The sequence below is a fragment of the Rhinoraja longicauda genome, chromosome 3, assembly GCF_053455715.1.
Source record: "Rhinoraja longicauda isolate Sanriku21f chromosome 3, sRhiLon1.1, whole genome shotgun sequence".
Classification (NCBI taxonomy): Eukaryota; Metazoa; Chordata; class Chondrichthyes; order Rajiformes; family Arhynchobatidae; genus Rhinoraja; species Rhinoraja longicauda.
Genome location: NC_135955.1, coordinates 7,147,204 through 7,165,681, shown reverse-complemented (window position 1 = coordinate 7,165,681; position 18,478 = coordinate 7,147,204). Strand labels below are relative to the sequence as shown.

Below are 18,478 nucleotides of genomic sequence, written 5' to 3'. Positions count from 1 at the left end.
GGTGGCGCAGCGGTAGAGTTGCTGCCTTACAGCGAATGCAGCGCCGGAGACTCGGGTTCGATCCTGACTACGGGCGCCGCCTGTACGGAGTTTGTACGTTCTCCCCGTGACCTGCGTGGGTTTTCTCCGAGATCTTCGGTTTCCTCCCACACTCCAAAGACGTACAGGTTTGTAGTTTAATTGACTGGGTAAATGTAAAAAAAATTGTCCCTAGTGTGTGTGGGATAGTGTTAGTGTGCGGGGATCGCTGGGCGGCGCGGACTCAGTGGGCCGAAGGGCCTGTTTCCGCGCTGTATCTCTAAATCAAATCAAAATCGTGGACTTCCGTGGAGGAAAAGCCTGCTTGCTGAGTGATGGGTGGATACAGTGGAGGCAGATGGGTGGAGTAAGTGTCAAAGGCTAAAGATGAAATGGAGACAAAATGGTGTCAGATAAGGAGAGAAATGGAATGAACCATAAAGCCAGAGGGAAGGATGTAGGTGGAAGTGGATGGTGGAGCGAGGTGCAAGGAGTGACGAGATGATGGGAGAAATGTGAGGGGTACAGGGAAGAGAGGTTGGGTCGGGAGGCATTGCTTTAAATTGGAAAATTCAGGGTTCATGCCTTGTGGGTTGTCAGCTACTCGAGCGGAATGTGATTGTTCGCCCAGTCTGCATGGGGCATCACTGGCAATGGAGGAGGCCCGGGACAGAATGGGCTGCATAGATATGGGAATGTCAAGGGGAATTAAAATGGTTTGCAATTGGGAGATCCAGCAGACCGTGGCAGACTAAGTGCAAGTGTTCGGCAATACGATCGCTTAGTCTGCGCTTGGTGTCGCCGATGTAAAGGGAGCACTGAGTCCAGTATAGAGATAAGACTTTTCTTTGCCTTCCATCACAGTGAGGGTGTGCCTAGAGCAATCACTGTGATGGCTGTTTGTGTAAAAATTGTATCTGTGTGTCCTGTGCTTTTTGTTGTCTACTGCCGGACCCTGACGTGAGAGGACGCTGGCGCTGTTTATACGCCGCTTCTCCGTTAGGATAGTTTGTCTGTTTGTTTTTATGTTATGATTGTTTTTGTAAAGCGCTTTGAGCTTCTGGAAAGGCGCTATATAAAATAAATGCTTATTATTATTATAGGAGATTTGAAGAGGTGCGTGCTAATCTCTCTCACGTGGGATTCGCTAGATGGAGATGAGGGAGGGAGAGGGGCAGGTGGGGGGGGGGGGGGGGGGGAAGAGTGTAGGGACAGGTATTACATTACCTGCAGTGTTAAATCTCATAGAGAGGGGGCAGTTTATGTGGGAAGGGATGAGTGAACCAAGAAGTTGCCCGTTATCCTGAACCACTATTAGGCTAGTGCTGGGGACACTCTCTTGTATAGCTTTTTCTGCAACCTCTGCTGCTTTGTACATTCTGCTTTTTTTTCTTGCAGTGGGTTGACTTGACAGCTTTCATGCTCCACAGTAGTACAGCTAAGTGTGTAAGCTGCAAGGGGCTCATGGAAGAGAGTGGTTATAGCACAGCACAGCCACCCGATAGTCCACTTCCCACAGCACAGATGAATTTCTGTGTTATCTGCTGGTATATTTTGTTGTTCACAGCAAATTGGCCATTCAATGTCACTCGTGTTTTTGATCTTTTGGATATTAGCAAGATTGATATATGCAAATGCCATTCAGCATATCAACGCATAGCCCAATTTTTTAACCTGCAGACAGAATTGCAAAACAGGTTCCCTTCAGAAAAGTGCAACTTATCTCATTCATGTTAGAACCAGCTCTGCATGTTAAGCACGTCACCTATGCAGGTGGCTGCGGTTAAAAAAAATAATGACATTTCTTCATCAAAATGTTCTACCATTGCTACCCTTTTAGATTTCGAAGAATAGTAGCATTTCGGATTTGTTGTATTATGGTTACAGATTTTTAAAGAGCAATGTGCAAGTTAACAATACAGTAACTCACGTGGTTACAGCAGAGAAAAATAAACTCTTGATCATTTGAGAATGTTTTTTCTCAAACTCAATCTCCACTTCCTTGAGGAATCGCAGGAACTGCAAGAGACGTCACCTGGAAGTCCCTCTCCCGTCGCTTACTATACTGATTTGGACATATTCGCAGAGATTTAGGGCTACCAGTTTTTGGAACTGTCCATCAATCACCCCTTCTGGTGCATCTTTCTTACATGAACTGACTTAGCTCAAGGCAGCAGCGAAGGGTGGTGGAGTGACACAGCAGTGGAGCTGCTGCCTAACATTGCCAGAGACCCATGTTCCTAACCTGAGGAAAGACGTTCTTGCCTTAGAGGGAGTACAGAGAAGGTTCACCAGATTGATCCCTGGGATGGCGGCACTTTCATATGAGGAAAGACTGGATAGACTGGGCTTGTACTCGCTGGAATTTAGAAGACTGAGGGGGGATCTTATAGAAACATATAAAATTCTTAAGGGGTTGGAGAGGCTAGATGCGGGAAGATTGTTCCCGATGTTGGGGGAGTCCAGAACCAGGGGTCACAGCTTAAGGATAAGGGGGAAGTCTTTTAGGACCGAGATGAGAAAACATTTCTTCACACAGAGAGTGGCGAGTCTGTGGAATTCTCTGCCACAGAAGGTAGTTGAGGCCAGTTCATTGGCTATATTTAAGAGGGAGTTAGATGTGGCCCTTTTTGCTAAAGGGATCAGGGGGTATGGAGAGAAGGCAGGTACAGGCTACTGAGCTGGATGATCAGCCATGATCATATTGAATGGCGGTGCAGGCTCGAAGGGCCAAATGGCCTACTCCTGCACCTATTTTCTATGTTTCTATGTTCGATCCTGATTATGGGTGCCATCGGTATTGAATTTGTCCGTTCTCCCTGTGATCACATCGGTTTCATCCAGGCGCTTTGTTTTACTACTACATTCACAAGACGTGCAGGTTGGTAGGTTTAATTGGCTTTTGTAAATTGCCCCGAGTAGGACATAGAAGTAGTGTACAGGTGATTGATGGTTGGTGTGGTGGAAGGGCCTACTTCCACACTGTATCTCTCAACCAAACTATAACTAAACACTACCTTCCAAAGCACAACTATCGTTGGGCAATAACTTACCGTGCCACTCATATCCCCATGAGCTTTAGCACTGCTAATTGTATATTGTGATACCACTCAGATGATAATTTTGGCAACTTCCTTCTCCCCCATCTGTCCCCAAACAGCAAATTCACTGGATAGTATTTAGCCATAGCTGCTACTTCCATGACAGAATGAAAAGATTAAATATGATAAGGATAGATTTTCAAGGTGAAGCTTCTGACGTGACACTAGACGACAGCAGGAAAGTTAGTTTAAGAAAATAACTGCAGATGCTGGTACAAATCAAAGGTATTTATTCACAAAATGCTGGAGTAACTCAGCAGGTCAGGCAGCATCTCAGGAGAGAAGGAATGGGTGACGTTTCGGGTCGAGACCCTTCTTCAGACTGATGTCAGGGGGGCGGGACAAAGGAAGGATATAGGTGGAGACAGGAAGATAGAGGGAGATCTGGGAAGGGGGAGGGGAAGAGAGGGACAGAGGAACTATCTAAAGTTGTTCCTCATAGGAACTATCTAAACTTTAGATAGTCCAGCCCCCCTGACATCAGTCTGAAAAAGGGTTACTCCAGCATTTTGTGCACGAAAGTTAGTTCTTCATTTACTGTGCAGACACGGGATTGTCTCGGAATTTTATTATTCCCACAGTTGGCTGTAAATAGTTTGAAAGTCTTGGTCCAAAGCTCTAGATTCTACCTCTCATTTTTGCTTTTTAAGATGGTTCTGAAAAAAAACGACCAACTAGTTGGCCATCATTTTGGCCATCCGTGGAGATAACGGGTTTGGTACATGGATAGGACTGAGCCTCATATTCCGGCTGCAAGCAGCCATATTGCTTGCCCTAGTGTGCCCAGCAAACATGACATCAGTCTGAAGAAGGGTCTCGACCCGAAACGTCACCCATTCCTTCTCTCCTGAGATGCTGCCTGACCTGCTGAGTTACTCCAGCATTTTGTGAATAAATACCATCCCTTTCAGGCAGGAACCGTGGGACGATTTAATTGCTGCAGGAGCCTTGAAACACTGCAAATATTGCCCAAGTCAGGATAGTATATGACATGAGAGCAAATTGGACTGTTGTGTTTTGCAATTCCTGCTATTCTTCAAGGAAGTGGAGGTGTCGAGTTTGAGAAAGATGTTCTCAAATGATCAATAATTTATTTTTCTGTGCTACAATTACATGCTTTGCTGAGCACCTGGTATGGATTTGCAATTGGTTCCTGGCACAATGATAATGTCAATGGCATATTATGACTCATTTCAGCACTGACTCACTTAGACTCTTGTTCCTGAGAACACAAAGTTGTGGGGGGGGGGGAAACAAAAAGTAGCTAAGTGTTCTCTCAGTAGTTGTTTAGTTACATATATTTAGCTTTTGACTGGAATCTGATCGATTGCACAGATAGTTATTCTTTTATAAATGTTGTTTTTGTGTTTGGGAGTACCGCCCCTTCCCAAACCTGACACAGTGGAGGTTTGACACAAAATGCTGGAGTAACTCAGTGGGACAGGCAGCATCCCTGGAGTGAAGGAATGGGTGAAATTTCAGGTGGAGACCCTTCTTCAGACTGAGAATCAGGGGAGATGGAGTCTGGATATATGGAAGGGTAAGGTGTGAAAATGACAGATCAAAGCAGGTGATAAGGAAATGTAGAATGGGTCAGTGTTAGCTGAGGGGAAGGTGACAATAGGTGCAGGAGGAGGCCATTCAGCCCTTCGAGCCAGCACCGCCACTCAATACGATCATGGCTGATCACTCTCAATCAGTACCCCGTTCCTGCCTTCTCCCCATACCCCCTCACTCCGCTATCCTTAAGAGCTCTATCCAGCTCTCTCTTGAAAGCATCCAACGAACTGGCCTCCACTGCCTTCTGAGGCAGAGAATTCCACACCTTCACCACTCTCTGACTGAAAAAGTTCTTCCTCATCTCCGTTCTAAATGGCCTACCCCTTATTCTTAAACTGTGGCCCCTTGTTCTGGACTCCCCCAACATTGGGAACATGTTTCCTGCCTCTAATGTGTCCAATCCCCTAATTATCTTGTATGTTTCAATAAGATCCCCCCTCATCCTTCTAAATTCCAGTGTATACAAGCCTAATTGCTCCAGCCTTTCAACATACGACAGTCCCGCCATTCCGGGAATCAACCTAGTGAACCTACAACGAGGCACACTATTTAATCAGCAGGGGAGTTGAACTAGTCGGAAAACTAGGATGGGGAAGGGAGAGCGGGGAAACCAAGGGTTACTCGAAGTTGGAGAAATCAGTATTCATACTGCCATAATTCATACTGCGGCCCAGCATCCCATATTTTGCCTGGGCAGCCTCAGCCTCAGAGCTCAGTCTCTGAATGTGTGCACGTGAGCATCGTCTGCAGCTCATGTACATGATACTGACCAGTGTTTTTCCAATATAGCCAGGTGAAAACTAGAGTTAAACAAGTCAGTCATTACCCCCAACGTGTTTCCCCGGGCCTCTGGCGCTGTCAGGCAGTAGCTCTACCTCTGCCCTATATATGTTGAACAATCAGAATCCAGAAAACGTGAACCGCTTATTTTATCTTGGAAATCATCTCACGGCTGAGGCAAGTGAGGAAATCATCTCACGGCTGAGGAAATTTGTACAGCCTTTAATTGAAATATCATACAGGGGAAGACCATAGAAAGTATTCTGCTTTTACTTCCCGTTATGATGATGTGTGTTTACAGGTGCTTGCATTAAAAAAAAAAAAAATCCATTGACTTTCAACTGTGTGATTGATCCAGATTTTTTTTTTCTTCTTTGCTATGCTTCTTCCCTTACACTCATGAGACACGTTTATGTTCCAGAGATTCACAGGCAAGAGAGTCAGAAGAAAGGAATTCAATTGTACGACACGCCCTACGAACCTGAAGAGAATGGTGTAGCTTCAGACACGGAGAGTGTTGATAGCTGCCTGAGAGAAAGCAGGTTGCCACAGGATGACGCCAGGCCTGCAGATGAATACGACCAACCATGGGAATGGAATAAGATTACAGTGCCAGCCTTTACAGGTCAGTGTTCGAGTTTAATTTTATTTATGCATATCAGCTGTGGGAAAGTGTAGAGTTTTAATTCTCTGATAATGGCAAATAATGTGGCATTATTGCACAATGCGGCATTATTGCACAATGCATTGTGGGCCCTAATATCGGGAGCATACAGCAAGTTCAATTTTAATGAGAATCGGTAGTAAAGAAAGCAAACACAATGTATTTCAAGAGGGCTAGAATGCAAAAACAGGGATGGAATGCTGAGGCTCTATAAGACGCTGGTCAAGCCGCATTTGGAGTATTGTGAGCAATTTTGGGCACCGTATCTGAGGAAGGATGTGCTGGCTCTGGAGAGATTTAGATTTAGAGATACAGCGCAGAAACAGGCCCTTCGGCCCACCGGGTCCGCACCGCCCAGCGATCCCCGCACATTAACACTATCCTACACACACTAGGGACAATTTTTTTTACATTTGCCCAGCCAATTAACCTACATATCTGTACGTCTTTGGAGTATGGGAGGAAACCGAAGATCTCGGAGAAAACCCACGCAGGTCACGGGGAGAACGTACAAACTCCGTACAGACAGCACCCATAGTCAGGATTGAACCTGTGTCTCCGGCACTGCATTCGTTGTAAGGCAGCAACTCTACCGCTGCGCCACCGTGGGTCCAGAGGAGGTTTACAAGAATGATCCCAGAAATGAGCGATTAACCTGTGATGAGCGTTTGACAGCACTGGGCCTGTACTCGCTGGAGTTTAGAAGAATAAGAGGGGATTATCATTGAAACATACAGAATAATTAAAGGCTTGGATAGAGTGGATATGGAGAGAATGTTTCCACTAGTGGGAGAGTCTAGGACTAGAGGTCACAGCCTCAGAATTAAAGGATGTCCCTTTAGGAAGGAGATGAGGAGGAATTTATTTTGTCAGAGTGGTGAACCTGTGGAATTCTTTGCCACTGAAGGCTGTGAAGGCCAAGTTAATGGATATTTTTACGGCAGAGATAGATAGATTCTTGATTAGTAACGGTGATAGGGGTTATAGGGAGAAGGCAGGAGAATGGAATTAGGAGGGAGAGATAAATCTGCCACGATTGAATGGGGGAAGTAGAATTGATGGGCCGAATGGCCTAATTCTGCTCCTCTCGCTTACCACCTTTTGAGCAGCAGAACTATCATCAGACCCTGCTTTATTGACACTTTGGGGCTTGAGTCACACAGTTCAAACTGAGCGGCATTTTTTTTTTTTCATTGCAGACCTTTGTAACTCATAGCAGTGAGCATCTTTCCTTAGGCATAGATTCCTGACATTGACTAAGCCAGTGTTAGGAGATGAACATGCCAGTGCACATAACCTGAACATGGACATAACAGGGATTTAGATTGTGCACACGTGTGAGTGAGTGGGATTATGTAAAGGGTGATTTGGGTCTGCTTTCTACTGACACCGACCATCACAGTTGTGGGCTAGAGAATTGAAAAAATAGACTATAATGTTACTGTCCCTACTTCAGTTGGTGCGATAGCAACAGAGTCCTTTTCAGATACATAGATTCAGAACTTTATTGTCATTCGGTACCGAGGTACCGAACAAAATTACAGCAGTCACAGAACACAACAAAAGAACACAAGACACACGACCCCAACACAAACATCCATCACAGTGACTCCAACATAGGGGCGGCACGGTGGCGCAGCGGTAGAGTTGCTGCTTTACAGCGAATGCAGCGCCGGAGACTCAGGTTCGATCCTGACTACGGGTGCTGCACTGTAAGGAGTTTGTACGTTCTCCCCGTGACCTGCGTGGGTTTTCTCCGAGATCTTCGGTTTCCTCCCACACTCCAAAGACGTACAGGTATGTAGGTTAATTGGCTGGGTAAATGTAAAAATTGTCCCTAGTGGGTGTAGGATAGTGTTAATGTACGGGGATCGCTGGGCGGCACGGACTTGGAGGGCCGAAAAGGCCTGTTTCCGGCTGTATATATATGATATGATGATATGATAAACACCCCCTCACTGTGATGGAAGGCAACAAAACTTCCACTCTCTTCCCCCCACGCCCACGGACAGGCAGCTCGACCCTTACCGAGGCGACCGACACGCACAGCCCCCGCAAGGGGATGGAAGGCCCCACGGCCGAGCCGCTCTGGGCACTGAAAAGTCCCGCGGCCGAGCTGCGCCGGCGATGTTAAGTCCTGCGGCCAAGCCGCGCCGGGCGATGAAAGGCCCCGCGGCCGAGCCGCACCGGGCACTGAAACGTCCCGCGGCCTTGCCATACCGGGCGATGTTAAGTCCAGCGGCCGAGCCGTGCCGGGCGATGGAAGGCCCCGCGGCCGAGCCGCACCGGGCGCTGCTAAGTCCCGCGGCCGAGCCGCGCAGGCGATGTTAAGTCCAGCGGCCGAGCCGCACCGAGCGATGGAAGGCCCCGCGGCCGCGCCGCACCGGGCACTGTTAGGTCAGCGGCCGAGCCGCGCCGGTGATGTTAAGTCCAGCGGCCGAGCCACGCCGGGCGATGTAAGGCCCCGTGGGCGATGGAAGGCCCCGCGGCTGAGCCGCACCGAGCGCTGAACCGTCCCGCGGCCGAGCCGCACCAAGCGATGGAAGGCCCCGCGGCCGCGCCGGGCGCTAAACCGTTCCGCGGCCGAGCCGCGCCGGGCGATGGAAGGCCCCGCGGCCGAGTCGCACCGAGCGCTGAAACGTCCCGCGGCTGTACCGGGCGATGGAAGACCCCGCGGCCGAGCTGCGCCCCGGGGAAGAGACCTAAAAAAAGAAAGGTTTCCCCCACCCCACCCCACCACCCCCCACCCCACCCCCCCCACACATACACAGCCAAAAACAAAAACCATCCCAACACCGACGCACAAACAAAAAAGGAAAAAAGACAAACAGACTGCCAGCGAGCCGCAGCCGTTAGGCGCAGCCACACGTGACCTTACTCTGAGCATCCCTTTTATTTTTGAATATAAAGCCAATTATTTAAGTTACTTTTTAATAAGGGAGCTGCCTTGAGCTTATTTTATATATCCATGCAGTAAGTAGTAAATGCTTTTTATTAAACTTGTTCTCAACTTTAACTCGTACATTAGGGGTGGGAGACAAAAGTAAGATGGTGAGATTAATTAGAAAACTGGTTGATGAAGTTATTAAGCAAAAATGTTAAACATTTTGGGAGTGCAAAATATTCCTGTTTTCGCACATTGAAAAGATTCTGCCAGCCAGTTTTGTGCAAGATCTCCAGCGAGGTGAGAGGTCCAATTGGCCACGGAAGGCATTGGCAATGGAAGATGATCACAGATGGGCTGGGGTCCACACTCAAAGACGATAAACTTAAACAGGGGGCTGTCTCAAGGAAATATCAATACCCCAGCAGTAGCACGTTAACTGAGGAATAATACCCCAGCAGGAACTGCCTTCAGTTTTAAAGCCCATGTCTTTTGTGAATGGAGTATGAATTTCATACAAATGATTTTGATTGTGTGGTGCATGCCAACTGCTGTTATGCACACGTCCGCCTGCCTTTGTGCCTGGAACCATCAAATACACAAGGGACCTGGATCAAATTTCTGCCAAATGCATTCCTCGTTTATTTAAAAGATATCCAATCTTGTTGGGTACATGGCAGAGGAAGCCTTTTCGAAAAAAGTTGGTGTGTTCTGTTGTTCGACAAATATTTCTATGAATCAGTCCGAAGAAGGGTCTCGACCCGAAGCGTCACCCATTCCTACTCTCCAGAGATGCTGCCTGTCCCGCTGAGTTACTCCAGCATTTTGTGTCTACCTTTCTAACTACGAAGGTATTTATTCACAAAATGCTGGGGTAACTCAGCGGGTCAGGCAGCATCTCGGGAGAGAAGGAATGGGTGACGTTTCGGGTCGAGACCCTTCTTCAGACAAATATTTCTATGAATCAGTCTGAAGAAGGGTCTCGACCGGAAACGTCACCCATTCCTTCTCTCCCGAGATGCTGCCTGACCTGCTGAGTTACTCCAGCATTTTGTGAATAAATACCTTCGATTTGTACCAGCATCTGCAGTTATTTTCCTATACTATATATATTTCTAACTACGAAGGTCAATGATCGTTCATTAACTCTACCCATTGATTTTGCCTGACCCCACTGAGTTTAGTTTTTTGGGTTTTAAACAGTTCTGGTGTTTTCTATGTGTCTAGAATGCATAGAGAAACAATGTCACCTCTAGTTCTGAAGACATTCTGCTTTTGTAGATGAAAATGGATCACAGAGTGGGAAGCACTGCAATCACACTTGGCCAGGAGTCTTATTCTTCAGCTGTTGAAAGACACTTGCTTATTATAACATTCTGAGCACTGATGATATTTTGCACAAGCTGCAAATCATAACAGAATGCCAGCTGCAAAGTGAAATAAAGTCACCCTGTACTTGGTAATCTATTCAATGTGCGTGATTTTAGAATTTTGTTGGGGCCCCACAAAAGACCCTAAACTGCCAGAGTTTAGCATTCAAATTGGCCTGCTGTTGGTAATTCTGTGTAGGAAAGAACTGCAGATGCTGGTTTAAATCGAAGCTGGATACAAAATGCTGGAGTAACTCAGCGGGACAGGCAGCATCTCTGGAGAGAAGGAATGGGTGAGATTACGGGTCAATAGACAACAGACAATAGGTGCAGGAGTAAGTCATTCGGCCCTTCGAGCCAGCACCACCATTCAATGTGATCATGGCTTATATAAGAAAATAACTACAGATGCTGGTACAATATCGAAGGTATTTATTCACAAAATGCTGGAGTAACTCAGCAGGTCGGGCAGCATCTCGGGAGAGAAGGAATGGGCGACGTTTCGGGTCGAGTCTCTTCTTCAGACTGATGTCAGGGGGGGCGGGACAAGGGAAGGATATAGGTGGAGACAGGAAGATAGAGGGAGATCTGGGAAGGGGAGGGGAAGAGAGGGACAGAGGAACTATTTAAAGTTGGAGAAGTCAATGTTCATACCACTGGGCTGCAAGCTGCCCAAGTGAAATATGAGGTGCTGTTCCTCCAATTTCCGGTGGGCCTCACTGGCACTGGAGGAGGCCCATGACAGAAAGGTCAGACTGGGAATGGGAGGGGGAGTTGAAGTGCTCGGCCACCGAGAGATGTATGTGATCATGGCTGATCATTCTCAATCAGTACCCCGTTCCTGCCTTCTCCCCATACCCACTGACTCCGCTATCCTTAAGAGCTCTATCTAGCTCTCTCTTGAATACCTTCAGAGAATTGGGTCGAGTTCCTTCTTCAGTTGGTAATTCAGTAATGCATGCTTTGTGCAAGGTGAAGCGTTTGTTTTGTGCATTCTACCTGTATGGAACACACAAGGGAAATTGGGTAAGTCTGGGGCCTCCACCCAGGGCATGATGGTGGAGGGATGGAGGTTGCAGAAGGAGACCAATTATGAATAGTTTAGGTGAGGGTTAACCTTTGGAGGTTGACCAGTAGGGATTGTTTGATTAGAGTTGTCAAGCATCACCTAAAATACAGCTTCAAGGTATTGCTTTTATTGCCTTTCTTTGTAGGCACGGCTCATTAATCTGCATTAAAGCGATCTCTCAACCTTTACAGTACATCAAGCATTTAGTGCCTTTTCTTGCTGATGTATCATGAATAAATGTTGAAAGATTTGTGATCATTTTAATTGCTCCTTTTGAATTGGTATTTCATTATTGTGATTTCTGCTGTTCCTCGTATCTTGGTTGAATCTGCACGTAAGAAAATCACCTGGCCAGGTTCTGCTCTGCGTTTTCAGTTCTCCCTCCTCCTCGTTTGTGAAGATGTTTAAAAAAAAAACTTTGACCAACCACTTGGCCATTTGTAGTATAAGAAAATAACTGCAGATGCTGGTACAAATCGATTTATTCACAAAATGCTGGAGTAACTCAGCAGGTCAGGCAGCATCTCGAGAGAGAATTAATGGGTGACGTTTCGGGTCGAGACCCTTCTTCAGACTGATGTCAGGGGGGGCGGGACAAAGGAAGGATATAGGTGGAGACAGGAAGATAGAGGGAGATCTGGGAAGGAGGAGGGGAAGGGAGGGACAGAGGAAATATCTAAAGTTGGAGAAGTCGACGTTCATACCACTGGGCTGCAAACTGCCCAGGCGAAATATGAGGTGCTGTTCCTCCAATTTCCGGTGGGCCTCACTATGGCACTGGAGGAGGCCCATGACAGAAAGGTCAGACTGGGAATGGGAGGGGGAGTTGAAGTGCTCGGCCACCGGGAGATCAGTTTGGTTAATGCGGACCGAGCGCAGGTGTTCAGCGAAGCGATCGCCGAGCCTGCCCTTGGTTTCGCCGATGTAAATAAGTTGACATCTAGAGCAGCGGATGCAATAGATGAGGTTGGAGGAGGTGCAGGTGAACCTTTGTCTCACCTGGAATGCCATTTGTAGTAATGACTCCTGATGCGAGTTGATAATCAATCTTGTTTGATGATGCTCCTGAGAATGTCTATTATGTTAAGTACACCACACACGTATAATGCTTCACGACACATGGTGCATGTGCTCGCAATCCCCATCAATGACAAAGGCAGATTGTTAAGACTAAAGATGAAAAGCTAAACCCAGTCGTATGTCGTTCTGAAGTGTAATGCCTTTCGTGATGCTTACTCTGAGCATCCCTTTTACTTTTGAATATAAAGCTAATTGTTTAAGTTACTTTTTAATAAAGGGATCCAAAACTCTACACTGCACTACAAAGCTTTGGCCTCACCCACAGCCTTTTTCAACCGTAACTAGTCAGTGGCATCGCCACTTTCTAAGTCACACAGAATTACAGTTTGACACCATGTGTAGGAAGGAACTGCAGATGCTGGTTTAGACTGAAGATAGACGCAAAAAGCTGGAGTAACTCGGCGGGACAGGCAGCATGTCTGGAGAGAAGGAATGGGTGACGTTTCGGGTCAGAAGAAGGGTCTTGACCTGAAACGTCACCCATTCCTTCTCTCCAGGGATGCTGCCTGTCCCGCTGAGTTACTCCAGCTTTTTGTGCCTACCTACAGTTTGACACCAGTCAGTATCTAATGCAAGATGTCTGTATTTTCGAGGGTTCAATGCAGGCTTTTGGCATGCTGGCTGTCTATCAGTCAGGGAACTGAGTGTAGAAGTTGGGGTGTTGTGCGACAGTTGTACAAAGAGTTTATGGGACCGCACTTTGATATTTTAGAATTTGGCTACCCTACTACAGGAAAGGTGCCATTAAGCTGGAAGATGTTACAACGATTCGAGGGCCTGAGCTAGAGGGAGAGTTTCACAGGCTAGAACTTTATTCCTTGGGATGCGGGAAGTTGAGGTGATCTTGTAGTAGTGTGTAAAATCGCGAATCAATACGGTAAATGCACAAAGTATTTTTCCCAGGGTGAATGCAACAACAACAAAAAATGCCATAAATTATCCCTGGGAAGGGGAATCAACAAATGGAGGTTTGAGGTTTGAGGTGAGAAGAGTTTAATAGAAGACTGTGGCAACTTTTTCACACAGGGTGGTGGGTATTCAGAATGCCAGAGGAAGTAGTTGAGACACAGTGGGATTTAATCAGGAATGCATTTTCAGATCAGTCATGTTCAGTGACTTCATGATTGATTTTCCTTTTGTCGTGCACCGATGACTGCTTTGGTTATATCCCCTCTGATAAAATAACTCACTGGATTTAGATATTTCCAGGTTTCAGCTAAGTCGATGGGGGATGCACTTTCAGACCAGTCATGTTCAGTGACTTCATTTTACATTCACAATATATAAAGGATGTTTGGACAGGTACATTGGACAGGTTTAGAGACAAATGTGACCAGCTTAGATAAGGTATGGACAAGTTGGACCAAAGGGCCTGTTTCAGTGGTGTATAACTCTGTGGCAAAATTCAGCTGAATGTGTCACAAGGTATCCCTTCTACTTTGTAGATGGCATGGGTGAAACTTTAACAGAATATTTTAAATAATTCAAATCCAATCTCTGCTCCTTTTAGATTTTTAGATTTAGAGATACAGCGCAGAAACAGGCCCATCGGCCCACCGGGTCTGCGCCGCCCAGCGATCTCCGCACACTAACACTATCCTACACACACTAGGGACAATTTTTACATTTACCCAGCCAATTAACCTACATACCTGCACGTCTTTGGAGTGTGGGAGGAAACCGAAGATCTCGGAGAAAACCCACGCAGGTCACGGGGAGAACGTACAAACTCCGTACAGACGGAGTCAGGATCAAACCTGAGTCACCGGCGCTGCATTCGCTGTAAGGCAGCAACTCTACGGCTTTACCTTTTGAAGATAAATCCAGAGCAGAGTGGCAATGACTTACAAGGCAAGTCGACTACTTGCTTGAAGATGCTGAGAAGTGTGTTCACTTCTGGCTGAACAATGTCTAATCTTGCGACGTTGACTCGATAAGAAAAACTACTCAATCCTTTTAAGGAGGCTCCCAATGTGGTTTCCTTTTTTTTTAAGGAAACTAAATGCAGATTAGGTAACTGTTTTACGGAATACCTGAGTTTCCAAGTTCCTATCAATTCTTCATCCTGCTCCTAGTCTAATCTTTGTCTGTGGGAGAAGGCAGGAACGGGGTACTGATTGAGAATGATCAGCCATGATCACATTGAATGGCGGTGCTGGCTCGAAGAGCCGAATGGCCTCCTCCTGCACCTATTGTCTGTGGCTTCCAGCACTGTTCCATCACAATTTTGAGAAACAACCTCATTCGCCCCCATGTCAAATTCAATAATTTTGGATATTTTTCCCTACTGACACAGTCCAATCTGCTGAACCTTTCCAATAATTTTGATCGATATTTTTGTAGGAAAAAAAACTGCAGATGCTGGTTTAATTCAAAGGTAGACACAAAATGCTGGAGTAACTCAGCGGGACAGGCAGCATCTCGGGAGAGTATGATTGGGTGACATTTCGGGTCTAGACCCTTCTTCAGACTGAAGAAGGATCTCGACCCGAAACGTCACCCATTCCATCTCTCCCGAGATGCTGCCTGTCCCGCTGAGTTACTCCAGCATTTTGTGTCTACCTTCTGATCTATATTTCGCAGTTTTTAAATGCCTCTTTATTTCTCTCTCACACTCTCTCTCTCTCTCTCTCTCTCTCTCTCTCTCTCTCTCTCTCTCTCTCTCTCTCTCTCTCTCTCTCTCTCTCTCTCTCTCTCTCTCTCTCTTTTTTTTCTCTCTCTCTTTCTCTCTCTCTCTCTCTCTCTCTCTCTCTCTCTCTCTCTCTCTCTTTTTCTCTCTCTCTCTTTTTCTCTCTCTTTTTCTCTCTCTCTCTCTTTTTCTCTCTCTCTCTTTTTCTCTCTCTCTCTCTTTTTCTCTCTCTTTCTCTCTCTCCCTCTCTCTCTCTCTCTCTCTTTTCTCTCTCTTTTTTTCTCTCTTTCTCTCTGCCTTTATTCTCTCTTTCTCTCTGCCTTTATTAATATGTTGGTCAAATGGCTTCATCAGTGACGTATCACCATAGCAATCCCAATCTCACCATACAATATATTATCTTTACCCCTTCAACTCTCCTTTTAAGGAGGCTTCTTAGCTTTTATTGAATGCAATATATTTTTTTCATCTTGAAGATAACATTTCTCGGGTTTGAAAAAACACTGAAGATAAAGGGCTAGAAACCCCAGATTCACGAGGGCTGGCTTTATGACATTGTCAAAACATCGTACCTTTCAAAGACTTGTCCCAGCACAGTCATTCCTCCTTGCTCCCACTGCTATATATCGGCGAGTCCAAGCACAGATTCGCTGGTTGTTCAGTCCGCCTCGCCCTACGTGATCTTCCTGTTGCCAAACACTTTAACTTCCCATTCCCATACTGATCTTTCCGTCCTGGGCCTTCTCCATTGTCATCGTGAGGCCAAACGTAAATGGGAGGAACAGCACCTCATATTTTGCCTGGGCAGCTTTACAACCCAGTGGTATGAATATTGAATTCTCTAACTCCAAATAACCCTTGCATCCCCTCTCTCTGTCCCTCCCCCCCCCCCCCCAGTCTTCATATTAGTTTCACTGTCGTCCTGTTGAATTTCAGTGTCCTATAACTCACTATTACCTCTCCCACGGCCAACAATGGACCATTGTGGGCTCCACCTTTCCTTGATTATTGTTGCTTTTTGCATATCTTCCATTCATTTGTCCTTTATCTGTTGTTTCCCTTTCCCCTGACTCTCAGTCTGAAGAAGGGTCTCGACCAAAACGTCACTCCTTTTCTCCAGAGATGCTGCCTGACCCGCTGAGTTACCCAGTGCTCTGTGAAACGTCACCTATCCATGTTCTCCAGAGATGTGCCTGACCGCTGAGTTACTCCAGCACTCTGTGAAACGTCACCTATCCATGTTCTCCAGAGATGCTGCCTGACCCGCTAAGTTACTCCAGCACTCTGTGAAACGTCACCTATCCACGTTCTCCAGAGATGCTGCCTGACCCGCTAAGTTACTCCAGCACTCTGTGAAACATCATCTATCCATGTTTTCCAGAGATGCTGCCTGACCGCTGAGTTACTCCAGCACTCTGTGAAACGTCACCTATCCATGTTCTCCAGAGATGCTGCCTGACCCGCTGAGTTACTCCAGCTTTTTGTTTCTGTCCTCCCTGAATCCTGCGTCTGGGTTGCCCATTCAAACCCACGATCTGACCCACTTTTAACTTTTATTGTTCAAGACCCTGGTGTCTCCAAACTCAAATTTGCAACCTGCCAGCATGAGGCATCAAATGCATCTATTTCATGGCAAACGGAATTTGCCAGGCATCTCAAGAAAGAAATGCACAATATTTGGCAACATTACCAGTAATCCATGGCCAACCTTGAGCTTACAGTTTCATAGATAGTAAATTGCTGGATAATGCTGACTTCATTTACCACGTAATCTGATTTTCATAGTGCACTCAGTTAGTAATTGCATTGAATTATTTTCCAAGTAAAAATGAGACACAAATGACCTTTTGAACTAAAGCAATTTTGTAGCACTCGTATTTAACGGTGGCATAACAGTTCATAGTAGGTCTTAAAAAGCGAGACAGATGCGATAACATGGCTTCAGAATAAAATTCCTCTTCTTTGTTTTAGCCCACGCGATTGAGTATGGGTCAAACCCTATAAAGATAATACGATGTTTTATTTTGTTAGCCACCATTTATCCTGCATACAAATGTTATTAACTAGACTGGGGCCTTTGTTGGTTTAGTTCAAAATCCCATTTCAGCAAGTGTAGCAGTTTCTTGTATTTAGATCACGACTCTATTTGTGCAGGGTTATTAGGTTCCATAAAGGAAATTGGAGACAAACGGTGCACAGTGGATTGACTGAAATGAGAAGAGCAACGATTCATTTATATAAATATTAACCTTTTTAATGAACTTCGGGAGAAAGTGATCGTCAGTGGTGATTCGAAACATGCATAGCTCTGGAGCAGAATTTAGGGCGCTAAGATAAAAGCCCCCAGTTTCGTAATTAAAATGTGAACATATTTTTATAGGTGACCTTTTATCGGATGTACAAAGAATATTTTGATTGTAATTGAAGACATTGACACACTTGCAGAATGGGAATCATGAAAGATCAATTTCAATGGAGATCAAAAGAATAAAGAGGCTACATTTCCCTCCTTGGAGAAATAAAGCTTTCAAGGGACAAATTTGCATATTGTTAAAGTAGGTTAACAAGACCTAAAAATAAGCTACGAACGTTAGTATTGAAGGAGAGGGATTTACTATTTGTGTCTATTCTGGCTCATGTAACAGCAATCCAGTTCCTTCCACTCCCCTGGCACCTTGTCGTAGACAATAGACAATAGGTGCAGGAGGAGGCCATTCAGTCCTTCGAGCCAGCACCGCCATTCAATGTGATCATGGCTGATCATTCTCAATCAGTACCCCTTTCCTGCCTTCTCCCCATACCCCCTGACTCCGCTATCCTTAAGAGCTCTATCTAGCTCTCTCTTGAATGCATTCAGAGAATTGGCCTCCACTGCCTTCTGAGGCAGAGAATTCCACAGATGCTCATCGTGCTCTTTCAAATCCTTGCAGGTACTTACTTGGGTGACGTTTCTTCAGACTTGACCCTGTCTGAAGAAGGGTCTCGACCCGAAACGTCACCCATTCCTTCCCTCCAGAGATGCTGCCTGACCCACTGAGTTACTCCAGCTTTTTGTGTCTATCTTCGGTATAAACCAGGTCTACAGTTCCTTCCTGTGCCTTGCAGGTACTTGATCAGCTCCTGACAATTACAACCCTTGACAGTACATTCCAGACTCTAACCAACTAACTGTCTTTTAAAAAAAAAAAAATCATTTTGTTACTTTTGATTCTTTTTTGTAATCATCTTCAGTTTAGTTCCCTTCGCCTTATTTCCATGTTCCCCATTTCTTGATTATCCCTGCCAATTGAAACAAGTTCTCTCTCAACTCCTGTCTACATCCT

At 45.9% G+C, this 18,478-nt stretch overlaps 1 protein-coding gene across 2 annotated transcripts in view; it reads left to right on the top strand.

Moving 5' to 3' along the window:
• LOC144592317 (SH2 domain-containing adapter protein B-like) overlaps positions 1-18,478 on the top strand; it is a 101,774-nt gene that overhangs the window by 37,620 nt on the left and 45,676 nt on the right. For both annotated transcript variants that reach the window (XM_078396846.1, XM_078396845.1), the window contains one exon: positions 5,881-6,084. In XM_078396846.1, coding sequence (XP_078252972.1) covers positions 5,881-6,084 — 204 coding nt within the window. The remainder of the gene's footprint in view (positions 1-5,880; positions 6,085-18,478) is intronic.